The sequence below is a fragment of the Eumetopias jubatus genome, unplaced genomic scaffold, assembly GCF_037043125.1.
Source record: "Eumetopias jubatus isolate StellerSeaLion01/CBP00866 unplaced genomic scaffold, mEumJub1_p1.0 scaffold_3, whole genome shotgun sequence".
In the NCBI taxonomy this organism is placed as follows: Eukaryota; Metazoa; Chordata; class Mammalia; order Carnivora; family Otariidae; genus Eumetopias; species Eumetopias jubatus.
The window spans coordinates 51,952,559-51,966,439 of record NW_028274809.1 but is presented as its reverse complement, the minus strand read 5'-3'; the positions used below and the strand labels follow the sequence as shown (position 1 = coordinate 51,966,439).

The 13,881-nt window shown below is 39.8% G+C and overlaps 1 protein-coding gene across 1 annotated transcript in view; it reads left to right on the top strand.

Moving 5' to 3' along the window:
- ITGA4 (integrin subunit alpha 4) overlaps nucleotides 1–13,881 on the top strand; it is a 78,566-nt gene that overhangs the window by 45,468 nt on the left and 19,217 nt on the right. The window contains exons 16-17 of the mRNA XM_028122226.2: nucleotides 3,675–3,824; nucleotides 5,990–6,066. Coding sequence (XP_027978027.2) covers nucleotides 3,675–3,824; nucleotides 5,990–6,066 — 227 coding nt within the window. The remainder of the gene's footprint in view (nucleotides 1–3,674; nucleotides 3,825–5,989; nucleotides 6,067–13,881) is intronic.

Below are 13,881 nucleotides of genomic sequence, written 5' to 3'. Positions count from 1 at the left end.
TTAGTACAAGTCTAATACTTGGTATTTAACTCATTTCCTACTTAATGTTCATTGACTGGCAATGGTCTGGTTTTCTTTCTTATTTTTTTTTATTCCTTCCAATTGTTCACCTGAATTTCTTAAACTGAAATTCATTTCTTGATTGGTTGATGTAGCTATATTTTGAAGCAGCATATATATAATAAGTCAATATCTAACATCTCTTAAGATCTTAAGTGCCAGGCATTATACTATTTTACAAACATCATGCCACTGAATTCTCATAACAATAGGTATAGGTATCATAAGAATTGTCTTTATTTCCATATTCAGATGAGGTAACTGAGCCATTGACAGATGAAATAATTTGCCCAAGGTTACACAGATAGTAAGTGTTGCACCTGAGATTTGAACCCCAGTCCTGTACCTACTATATACATATATTGATAGTTATAAATAATGTAGAAAAAAAATTTCATCATTTTTGTTTACATAAAGACCTAGAATAGGTGTTGTCGGGGCGCCTGGGTGGCTTAGTCGTTTGGCGTCTGCCTTTGGCTTAGGTCGTGATCCCGGGGTCCTGGGATCGAGCCCCGCTTCAGGCCCCCTGCTCGGCGAGAAGCCTGCTTCTCCCTCTCCCACTCCCCCTGCTTGTGTTCCCTCTCTCGCTGTGTCTCTCTCTCTGTCAAATAAATAAATAAAATCTTTAAAAAAAAATAGATGTCTTTTATGTGATAAATCGTCTTGATGAATTTCCTTCATTGATTTTTATCAAGTTACTGCAGCACAACCATCTGTTTTACAGGCATTCTTTTCTTACCCATTAGGGATTGCTAATTGATGAGCTTTACAAATTATCTGTTCTTTATTTGCTCTTAGGCAGTAATGTTTAAGCCATATTCCAATCTTGAAATGCCCATAGGTAATAAAAACCTGGTCTACTAATGTTACTGGAGTCCTGTTAATGACAAAGTCATGGATTGGCTCAGGAACTGAATAAATATAAACCTCAATTATGGTTTAAGGTAATATGTCTAGCCCTGGTGCAAACACTTGAGTCTCTTTAAATGGTCAAAACGAACTTAGTTGAATTTCTTTTTTAAAATGAGAAGAACCAGGTTGCCTGGCTGGCTCAATTGGTAGAGCATGCGACTCGTGATTTCAGAGTTGTGAGTTTGAGCCCCATGTTGGGTATAGAGATTACTTAAAAACAAAATAATAAATAAATCGAGAAGAGAACCTATAGACTGAAATGGGTATTTGAAAAGTTGAGTTAAACTGTGATGTAAAGCTCAGACATCAAAGTATAGTAACAATTTTAGTATCAAAAGAAAAGAAAAAAGCAAAAACTGCATAGTTCCATATCGATAGACCTTACTGATTATTAACTGCCTTCTCAAATCCTGAGATATTTCTACGTTTAATTTTTGTGGTGCTTAAGATACTTGTTTTATAGATTTGCCATCAACGTGTCTTATTTCATGAAATTGTCTCCTGAATTCTGATATAAATCCTCATAGATTACTTTATCAGTAAAATCTTACTTGCCCACCTACTTAGATAAGGAGAAAAAGAAAGGTGTCTGTTTTGTTCAGTAGACTTTGAAAATCTCATTTGTCTAAAGAGGTCCGGGTTAAGTGCTTTCTAAGAGGTACCATGTTTTATGCATTACTGATTTTTTTTTCCATAGACATAAGATTCAAGAACAACTGCTTTCAAAGTTACTTTCCTGTCAGCTATTTTACTGCTTGTGTATATATGTAAGCAAATAATTTTGATAGTATGTGTATGTTCTTCAGTAGAAGGCTAGTGAATAATCAAAAAATAATTTTGAAGTACATGAGAAGATATTTTTAAAAGGGAAAAATAATGCCTGCATGTAGAAATTCATGTAGATTAAAATATGTGAATTGACAACGTAATGAACTCGAGCTGTTTCTCTGGGGGCAGAATACAAGAAATTTTAAAAATCATTCAAAAAAGGGATGTCTGGGTGGCTCAGTCGGTTAAGCGGCTGCCTTCGGCTCAGGTCATGATCCCAGGGTCCTGGGATCGAATCCCTTATTGGGCTCCCTGCTCAGTGGGGAGCCTGCTTCTCCCTCTCCTCCCTCCTTGTGCTCTTTCTTGCTATCTCTCTCGCTAGCTCTCTCTCTCGCTAGCTCTCCCTCTCGCTATCTCTCTCGCTAGCTCTCTCTCCTGCGTGCACGCACTATCTCCCTCTTTCTCTCATTCTTGTGCGCTCTCTCTCTCTCTCTCTCTCTCTCTCTCTCTCGCTAGCTCTCTCGCTAGCTCGCTCCCGCTAGCTCGCTCTCGCTAGCTTGCTCTCTCTCGCTCTCGCTCTCTCTCTCTCTCGCGCGCGCGCTCTCGTTCTCTCTCTCTCTCTCTCTCTCTCTCTCTCTCTCTCTCTCTCTCTCGCTCTCTCGTGCGCGCGCGCACTATCTCCCTCTTTCTCTCATTCCTGCGCGTACTATCTCTCTCTTGCTATCTCTCTCTTGCTATCTCTCGCTATCTCTCTCTTGCTATCTCTCTATATCTCTCGCTATCTCTCTTGCTATCTTGCTCTCGCTGTCTCGCTCTTGCTATCTCTCGCTCTCTCGCTACTCTCTCGCTATCTCTCGGTCTCACGCTCGCTCACTATCTCCCTTGCTCGTGCTCTCAAATAAAATCTTAAAATCATTCAGAAAGGGTTTTTGACCACATGATTACAAATGAAAAATGTTGTGTAAAAATCAGTAAGATATTAAATTTAAAAGAATATCATGCAGAATGGATCCCTAATGGGTACAATTCCTGTATAATTGATAAACAATACAAGAACTTTCCTTGTGAAGTGTAAAAGCACAATAAACTTAGAAAAATTGTAACTGATAAAATTCAGTAAAGTGACTAGGATAAAAGATTAAATATATAAAACAAATAACTTTCCCACATACCATTTGTAACCTACTTAAAAATATAATTGGAAAAGTTCCATAAAGAATAGGAAAAAAAAGGGGCACCTGGATGGCTCAGTCATTAAGCGTCTGCCTTCGGCTCAGGTCATGATCCCAGGGTCCTGGGATGGAGCCCCACATCGGGCTCCCTGCTCAGTGGGGGGCCTGCTTCTCCCTCTCCCACTCCCCCTGCTTGTGTTCTCTCTCTCGCTGTGTCTCTCTGTCAAATAAATAAATCAAATCTTAAAAAAAAAGAATAGGAAAAAAGGATATGTTTCATAATAGGAAATCACATGAATCAAATTGAATTAAAATGTTACTGAGACATATAAAAAGAAAATTCGAATAAATTGAGATATCCTATTTCTACAAGTTTACTACAGGGAAATGTTAAATAGAATAAAATGCTGATAAGTACTTCAAAGTGATTTACAAATGCTTATGTCAAGTGATAAAAATTATGCATAGAAAATATCATGAAAGAAAACATGTCCAAATGTAAAACTATGTAACTATTACATGATGGCTATTTTTTTTATTGTTATACTCTTTTTGTGTTTTTTCTAATATACATGCTTTTGTGATGTGAAAAAACATACACATTCAATGTATTTTAAAAATTTAGATGAAAAGGTAATACTTCCTTTATCTTTTCTTTGTTGTTTGACTTTAATGCAGGAATGGAGGAACTTTCTATATATGCTTTTTTTTTAATTTACATGGTTGTTTTTATTTTTAACTTATGGTTTTAAATTTCCTTAGAAAGATGTGCGGGACATCCTCACCCCAATTCAGATTGAAGCTGCTTACCACCTTGGGCATCATGTCATCAGTAAACGAAGTACAGAAGAATTCCCACCACTTCAGCCAATTCTCCAGCAGAAGAAAGAAAAAGACGTAATTGAAAAAACAGTAAGAATATTTTCCTTTATTCAAAACATGATGTGCATGTAACTAAAGTAATTTTTTTTGTAACATTGCCTAATTCTGGGGAAATGAATTATCTTTCTGAATTTTTAAAAAAAATTTATGAATTTTTTAATGTGAAAAGATTTATGATATGCTTTGTTTTCCATTTTTCTTTGTTTTTTATATTCTCTTTAGGATATTAAACTGAATATTTTAAAATACGCATTTAGTCCCAGCAATGGCTTCCCATATACATGAGATGTTAATTTTCTTTCCTTGATTCCTTGCCTAATCGGAAAATATATTGCTAGGGAGCGCTCATAATGACAGTGAGTCACATTCATGAGGTTTATCTTCCCCTTTTTCATTTTCTGCCTCCTTCTCTCTCATTTTGTCTCCCTCTCATTCACTCTACCCAGATTCATCCAGTCTTGGTAGGCAAGTCTCCTTGCTGGCTTTTAATCCTTTATAAACATAAGTATTTCTGTTACACAACAATTTCTCTTTCAAATTCAACCATAGCCTTTACAGCCACGTCCCAGGATCCATTGCATTTTGAGATGGATCTTGCATTCTAACCAGTGAACAGCCTTCTCTCACATATTCCAGAATATCTCCATTTCACTTGCAGTGTATTTATTCCCAGGAGTCCAGTTGTCTGGACCTTTACTGTTCAACAATGCAAAGACCAAAGGATGTTTGGGGGCATGGTAAAAACATTCACTAAAGCATTTGCTAATGGCACAAGGAATGTGAAAGGCAGAAGGGACACTCCAAGGGCCAGTTCGCATCCTGTCTAGACAAGTTGCTCCTAAGTCACTTGAAGGTCTTTGAGCTTACAATCATGACTCTAGTCTAGAATGCTAGATCCAGTGAACATAATACCTTTAGGCAAGTTTTCTCAATACACTTTAATGTTATCTGTGGAAGTCAGTGTTTTCACCCCACTGTTGAACTTTAGTTGTCAATATCAACTATTCTTAACTATGTTTAATAATGAAAAACACAGCATGGTAAGTACATAAGCCCAAACCTTAGCAATTTGTTATTACATTAGAATAAAACTCTACCGGGGTGCCTGGGTGGCTCAGATGGTTAAGTGCCTGCCTTCGGCTCAGGTCATGATCCCAGGGTCCTGGGATGGAGCCCCGCATCGGGCTCCCTGTTCAGTGGGGGGACTGTTTCTCCCTCTACCTCAGCTGCTCGCTGTACTCTTTTGCACTTGTACTCTTTTGCACTCTCTGTCAAATAAAGAAATAAAAATCTTAAAAAAAGAATAAAACTCTACCTTTTGATTTTTAGAACACCATGCTTTACAGATAAGAGTGATAGAAAAAAAAATCATATTTACCTAATCATTTAGAGAAAGATTTACACTTCCCTTCTGCTTCACTGGGTCGAGGCAGGCTGTGGTTGGACGCGCTATTTGACAACATGCTAGTCATTTCCCATTTAATGAACCAAGCTCCTTCTCTGACTTTCTAGATTTCTCTTAGCATTTCTCCACTTCCCCCTATTCCTCTCAGCTTCCTTTTTCTCTCTCTGCACTTTTTGTCTATCTTATACCTCAGGTTTTCCCATATACCTTTTATTTCTCTGGGTCCTATTAAAATGCTCCGAGTTAAACAAATTCTGGAACCCTGAGGGTCAGCTATCATTTAATTTTGTTCAATGTACCCTCAAAGTAAAATTTCTAAATTTCTACATTTTATTGTTTCCAATAAATATAAGCCCATTGTCCTACCATCTGTGAAAAGTAAGTGCCATGTTTATTTGTAATAAGTGGATCAAACCGTATCACCAGAAAACTGAGAGGAACTCAGGAAAGAATATCTTGGCAGCACAGGTTTTAAACACTTACCTTTAAAACTTTACCTCAATTTGATTAAACTCATTTTTTTCATAACAATTATAAAAGAAACATTTTTTTCCATTTAACAAATTTAGGCCTTCAATTTACCTATTGGAAGAATCAGTTCCGTTAGCCCTACAGTTGTCATTTGAACCTGTGACTAATCCTCAAATTAAACTCTTCAAAGGGAACAAAATATGGCATTATCAATTTTGTTTCATTTTTCTCATGTATCATAGATGTCTTCTTAAAAATGTTAGAAGTATCCCAAATTGTTGAACTACCATAAAAAAATACTGTCATATTTTATTTCCAGATAAACTTCGCAAGATTTTGTGCCCACGAAAATTGTTCGGCTGATTTACAGGTTTCTGCGAGAATTGGATTTTTTAAGTAAGTGTAGTTTACTGTTACTCACCAAGATGGGCAATGGGTGTGTGCTTGTGGGTTCTAAAGAGAAAAGGACCAAGAACTACCCCTCAGGGGTTAGCAGCATTCAAAGAATTGAAAAAACACCCTCTTGAAAGAGTAAGTGATCTATATGTCACTCACACATAGATACTCAGAGGTGACCAGTGTTTGAAAAATGAGAACATGCGAGCACCAAGATTTTATAAAGCCTATTTTAATCTTCTGACCTCTCAGAAAATATTTCCGGATTTAACTGTGCTTGGGTTATCATGATTGTAGTTATGTTTTAGACATATGTAAGTGCCTATTAATAGAGTTTTGGTGGCAAAATGAGCTAATGTTCACTAACATAGAATGCTTAGGTTTTTTTTTTTAATCATCCAAAAACTGGATGATTAACATAACTCAGACTGATGTACAAAGCGAAAGAAATCACTAAAGGTGTATGACAACATTTGAAAGGGAATAAACCACCTTGCTTGTCTAAATTCGTAGAAAAGGGAATAGTAAAAAGAAAATACACATGTTATGCTAAGATACATAGGTACTATGCCTACCCAGCACACAGTAAAAATTAGATAAATGTTGGCTACTGTTACTATTTTCTCATGCGAAATAAACCACTGCAATTTTGTATCATATCTAAATACCCTATTTTGAAGTTGGTCTGCATACTAGAGGGAAGTTGTGAAAAATGATTCTCTCAGAGAGAGAATCCATACTGAGGTTGAGGGCTGATTGGGTACAGGAAGTAAAAGAGGGGAAGGAGGCATCAGTGACAGGACAGGAAAATGGGAAACTATTTTGGGGAGGCCGGGGATATGAAGGAAACAAGTTTAAATTGGGGCATGTTGAATTTGGTGGGATTTCTATATGCAGCTTTCTACTTGAAAATCTAGTTCAGGATTGTATGTGGGAGTCGTCTACACATTAGTGATTTGTGAGCATGCAGGGGCCAGGGTGGGGAATGTGTGGAAATGTGAATTCCCGTGGAGAAAAGAAAGGATCAAGTTGGGGAGGGGACAGTTTTATTTAATGATATCAGCAAGAAGAGGGAGTCCCTGGGGGAAACTGCAAAGGTGTCCTCAGAGAACTAAGAAAACCAAATCCATAGTGAAAGAGCCAGTGGAAAATACAGAAAAGGGGACTTAATATTGTAAAATTTTGTAGAGAGATCAGCTAGCACAATGCCTGGGGAAAGGTCATGGGAATTGGCATTTAAAATGTGACTGGTGGGTGAGAAAAGGATGTTCCTGGCAACTTTTAAGATGGAAATTTCATTGCTGTAGTAGTCAAGTGAGAGGCCATGTTTAAAGGGAAAAAGAATATACTGGGGACGAGGAGTAGGTTCAACTGAATTTTTATGTAGTGATGAAATTTGTTATTTAATTATGGGAAGACACGAACTCATGTGAGGGTCAAAGGCGGAGAAAAAACTAAATTGAAGAGGGAAATGTCCTTGAAGCCCAGGGGCACTTTTCAGACTCGACCAGAATGCTCCTCCGAAGCATCCGACCGCTGCTCACTTCACCTTTTGCACATCTTTCGCTTTCAGTTCCACATTGCCATCAAACTCACGTTCCCCTCTGACTTCTCTAGCTCTTTCTCAGTTGTCTTTTGAGGATCTTTGATTTTGGCTCTCTTGGATTCCTAAACCATCCTCTCATCCCTTTCTCACACCCTCCCCCCGTTTTCCCTGGGTAATCATGCCCACACCTGTGACCTCACCTGGCCTGTCTACACTGCTGATGCTCAGATCAGTGTCTGTTTCACACCCACACATGCAACTGTCCATTAGACATGTCCTCTTGGGTGCCCCATCACTATCCACCGGTGACAAAACCACGAGTCACCAAAGCCAACAACCTGGAGCTCAACCTGTGTTCTCTCTTTCCTATCCCTGACATACAACAAATTCCTAAGTTCTGTGACACTACCACCTACAGGTGGATTTTATATATCCGTCATGCTCCTCGCTCTCTCTACCTCTCTTGCTCCACACCAGGCGCTCAATATCCTACCTGGGTCACCAAGCTTTCCCACTTTCCGGGCTTCTGGCCTCTGATTTTACATTATTCTAATTCCTCAACTGTGGTATTTCCAGAGTGTGAGCTTTGTAACATAACATTCTGGTAACAGGGCTCCATGGGCTCATTAAAACTTTAAACTCCTTAATGCTCTTTCTCAACCATGCCCTGGGACTTTTTTGCATTGATGACAGATAACTTGTTTGGCCAAGCATGCTTCCCGAGGCTCTCTATCTTTTTGTTCCTCCAACTTGTCTACCTGATTAACTCTCATTTGTCTTATAAATCTCCGCTGGTTTTCTATGTCTCCAGCTGCAGGAACCCAAGTTCTGTGACCCTAGTCTCATTGCAATGACCCTCACCACCATTATTATCTGTCTCCACACTATCCTGTGAGCTGCATCAGGACAGCTTTCTGTCTTTGCATCTTAGTGTCCCCAGTGCCCAATACAGCATCTGGAATGCTAAAGGTGACTAATGTTTGTTTGCTGAGAATGGAACAAGGTCCTAAGGAAACGGCATAAAATGCAGTCAGACTCGGGTGGAGGAGTTAGCCTTAGAGAGAAGTTAAGGTTATCTTTACCTTGAGCTAAGAAATTATGAAAAGGCACTTGACATAGATTAAGAAATCTCAATGTGGCAGGAAGGGAAATATAGAGAATTCAGGCATGGCCAGGATGAAAAGTGAGTTAATATATGGAAAGTGAGGGCTTTGAGGATGGATTTGGGAACTTGAAGGGAATGGGAAAGGATTCAAAATAGCTGTTAAGATAAACGGGATAGGAATGAGTAAAAAGGTTGACAAACAGTGTTGAGTACCCTGCTGGGGTGGGATCACATATGGCAGAGAATAAATTAATTCTTTTCACTTAGGCAATGCCAATATAGCCTTGAGCATCCACAGTCGAGGGCCAAGAAGGCCTAACCTATTTGATTTATAATTGGACTTTATACTTAAATTATCCAGATTGGCTGCTCAGAGAGTCCAAAAACAATGACTCCTAACTACTTTGTACCCCAGCATGTAATGTGGTGCCTTTGTTGAGTTATTAGATGAATAATTTACAACCTTCCCACTCATGTATTTATTTTCTTCCTCAAATGCTTAGTTGTCTTGGTGTTTTTGCTGTCACAGACCTTTGATAAGAAGAGCTGTGTGGGTGAAAGCTTATCTAAGCTACAAATAAGTAGTGTTTTCGTTTTCCTCAGACACTCCCACTGTCTCCTCTTCCATCTTTCTCTGCAACTGCACGGCCTATGAAAAAATGGGGCAGTGAAGTTTTTTTTTTCTTTTCTTTTTTTTTTTTTAAAGATTTTATTTATTTGAGAGAGAGAGAATGAGAGATAGAGAGCACGAGAGGGAAGAGGGTCAGAGGGAGAAGCAGACTCCCTGCTGAGCAGGGAGCCCGATGCGGGACTCGATCCCGGGACTCCAGGATCATGACCTGAGCCGAAGGCAGTCGCTTAACCAACTGAGCCACCCAGGCGCCCAGTTTTTTTTTTCAAGATTTTATTTATTTGACAGAGAGAGAGACAGCGAGAGAGGGACTACAAGCAGGGAGCCCCTCAATCCCAGGACCCTGAGCCGAAGGCAGACGCTTGACCAACTGAGCCACCCAGGCGCCCAGGACAGTGAAGTTTATATGAAAATATTACTAAGAATGGTTCTTTTCTGAAGAATGAAAATACATCTTAATAAGATATGAAATAATTTGTCTTCAGCACATAACTTTCTCACAAGAAATTATATTACCTACTTTACTTTTTTTTTTTTTGTACTTTGAAGTGATAATATTTCTTGAAGTCTGTCAAATCCATTATGATTTTAAATGGCAGCCAGTGGTGGGGAAGCCAGTGTCTCTGAAAGTGTGGTCTTTGAGTCACTTTCATGAGAATCACCTGGAATGCTTAACAGAAAAGCAGTTTTCTAGGCCCCAGACCATCCAAATCAGAATCTATGGGCACCAGGCCAGAAATAGTCAGTATTAATATGGCTACGAGTGGTTTTTATCAAACTAAAATCTGGGAAGCAATGTGGTGGTGGTGAAGAGTTTCAGATCTACAGTCCAGCTAACCTGGTTCAAGTTTATCTACCATTTGTTAGCTGAATGGACTTTTTAGAGAAGCCTTTTCACCTCCGTAAACCTCTTCCTTCATTAATCAGAAGGTAAAAGAGTACCGACTCTATAAGGTTGTTTCAAAGATAAAATGCAATACTGCAAACCAAGTGCCTAGCACAAAGCCTAAAGTACATCAAGGTTTGTATAAGTTATTTTTGATAACACTGTTACTGGGATGTGGGTAGACCTTGATTTAAAAAAAAAAGTTTCAGTTTGGCCATAAAATGAAATAACTGCCACTGAATCCTAAACATTTTCTGCATGGTGGTTTCTCCAGAGTGGAATGTTTCTTTCTGTCCCAAGAAAGTCGCTGATGGTTTGGCTGTTTTGTGAGGTTTGAAGTGGCACGGATGCCAGGGAAAAGTGTAAGTCCCACATCTTTTGCATCAACTGGGAAAGTTACAGGCTATCTCTGAAGTAAATGATAACTTATTTGAGGAATTTTCACGTGAAAACTCTTCATCAAGCTCTAGGCCCCCAGTGAAGGGTTCCAACAAATTGCTTTGCCTTGTAATAAATTCTACTCTATCAGACAAAAATATGCCTCTCCCACGTAAAAGTCCTCTCTCCTTGCTTGGGAATAGTAAGCACGTGTGACACTTGCTCTGCACATTCTCCTGGTTGTCCCTCCACTGGCATTAAGGGCATTTCGTGCCTCTGAGCTACAGCCCTGCTTCAGGTAAATGCATTTCCTCAGCAAAGAACATGAGTTTCTGAGAACTGCCATAACAGACTGCCCACAGCAAACCAAGCAGCGCATGTGCACACTGTCTCATGTGCTCATTAACTTGAGGCTTCTTCCTGAAGGTCTAAATTCTCAGGACAACCAGCCCCAATCATCTGGGCTTGCACGCTAAGATGAAGATGAGCAAATATGATTTTTATCAAGATTACAAATACAATACCAGGTATTAGCCATTGTGTAGAAGTTTAAAATCAAGTCTTTCATATAGATGACTGATCCAGATGACACTACTTCCCTTTTTACCGCAGTCATGCATCCCGGGTAAATGATGAAAGCTTTTCCTGAGCAAGTGCGTTCGTTATGTTAGGACTGCTTTGAAGTGCAGGTAACAATACTTGATGAATCGTGACTTAAATAATAAAGGCACTTAATTGTTTTCACGTAATAAGCAGGAGGTGGCTACAGGCTTAATGGGCAGCTACCAAAATCTGAACATGCGTGGTTATCTTTCCAGTTTTCTTGGCTTTTCCCTCATGGTCCCCCAAAGGCCGCAGCAGCATCAAGGTTGCCAACAAAAGAAAAGGGGCAAGAGCAAAATTCTGTGTCCACTTGAGGCTGCCTTCTGGGAAGGGAAGCACCTTGGCAGATCTCTTACTCTGATTTACAGGACCTTGTCATGTGCTCATCCCTGAATTATCATAGATCAATCAGAAGTCATTCCCTGAAACTGAATGAGGGGCTTCTCATCTGAATAGCAAGGGAGTACTGCCTTCTGCCTGAATAATCTGGGGTTCTTCTAGCAGCTAAGAAGGGAAGTTACTGTTGGGTAGACAGTGAGCAATGGGCAATATCTGCCACTATGCTGTTTGTCCCCAAAAGAGCAAGTCGACCAAAATTATCCATTTTTAAAATGGAGATGGTAGGAATATACGCCTCACTGATCTCAGAGTCTTGAAAGATGAATTATATCCTTTATACATTAAAACATGCTAATTACTAATTGTATCATCCACTCTATCTTCTCCTGCTCTACTCCTTGGGACCTCAAGGAGTCTACCTTTATTCAAATGCGAGCTCCTTAAATGTCAATTAACGGACATATTCTAGTTGATGAGAATTTTCCAGTATTTCCTTTTTCCCTGAAGTCAGTAGCAAAAAGAGGACACGATTTCACATGGGCCTGAAGGCCCCTTGCTGCAGGCTAGTTTTTTGTCAAATGAATGACTCCTGTACCTCGACACAGGTACATCTCTGTTGGCATTATATTTTGTCCTAGCATCTTGATTAAAAACATGTTAGCTATGAAGCCCTAACTCATCTTATCAAGGCAAACCGCATTCATTATCCTAAGACATGAGGAGAATTTCTTGCGAAATAAAACAATATTGTTCACTTAGGGAAACCATAGAGCCTGCTCCCGAAATCCATCATTTTTCTATTCTTCCTCTTTCACTTACTAAGTTAGGATTCTGTATATACACAGTACCCTGATTTGCTTAAATTATGTGGATTCTGGGCTGCTTTGTAAATTTCAAGAGTGCATTATGCATGTTTTAATGAAGAATGAACCACGATTCCTGGGGAAAGCTCGGGTTCAGCCTTGTCGCACTTCCAGATGTGCACCTGGTCCTTTCTTCTGAAATCACATAAAAAGCTGGTGGGTATCTTTCTGGCAGCACCCTGTTAATGAATCCAGATACAGTAAGACATATATTAAAAAAAGTAGAATTGTAATTATGGTAATGTGGCAAAATAACTTAAAAACGGAAAATAAACCGGGAGTCTGGCTGCTGAAATGTGAGCACTGTGTTTCTCCTTAATTTGCTGTTGTCTTGGAACCTAGCTGTTTATGCAGTGCTGTCACCTTCTGTTGCTTGTCTAAGTGCCAACTTCTTTCCCAAAGGTGCTCAGTGACTAATGCTTTGGTTACCAGCCAGAATATTTTATAAATGTCTATTTCTAGGCAGCTCTTCCACAAGTCTTAATTAAACTTTAATGTCAAGCTGAAGTTTACTTGTAGAACCTCTTAGGTTCCTTCAGTTGTAACACGATTGTGGAGCAGTGGGGGGAGTGCAGGACCACTGTGTTCTCGCACATTTACTTGTGCGACCAAGCAGGTGCATACTTAGGGCACACAAAGATTTGCGACACAGGCATGAGGAAATCACAGGCGTTCCCCGAAATGGTGGGAGAAAGAGCGTGCTGTTACTGAGTCCGGTTCCTCCACCCTAAAAGGATAGCCATGGTGTAGGATCACTGGTCTGTTAGTTATTAGACATCCTTCCAGAAAAGATCCAAGGTCCCACACTCAGGGATCAGAAGCTAGAGATGCTGCTATGCACCCACATGTTTTTCGTTCCTTCCTCCTCGATGTCTCCAGTACCGACCCAGGAACTCTGAGGCCTGGGGTGGCGGGGGAGGGAAGGTCGTCTTCTCTGATGCTGCATCTGATGCCACCCCAAATAACAAAGCCTCTGTCATTGTCAGAATGATCAGATTTTAAAAATAATGATGTCCTGTTGTGCGCTTATTTTGAAACTAATTATACTTCTCAGATCGTTCCAGGGCAAAGCCAGCAAACTTTTTCCATGAAGGGACAGTTAGTAAATATTTTAGGCTTTGTGGGACAGAGGTCTGTCTCAGCTACTCACCTCGGCCATCATAGTGCAGAAGTGGCCGCCAGTGAAGGAGCATGGCTGTGTCCAGTAAACGTCTCTTACAAAACCAGGCAGGGGCCCACGTTTGGCCTTTAGACAGCAGTCTTGGAGACCCTACTGTAGGTACACTTGCTTTTTACATGATCATTCTGTTGTACGTTTTTATTTTTTTGTATGCTATAGTGCCTTATAGTGTATTATTTAAATATAACCTGTTGGTATAATTTAAGCTGGGTGCCAACATTAGCCAGAGTTAGAGATGTTCAGGAGTTGATCCCGGGTTCACAAACTGTAGGGGTCCGCTCCTA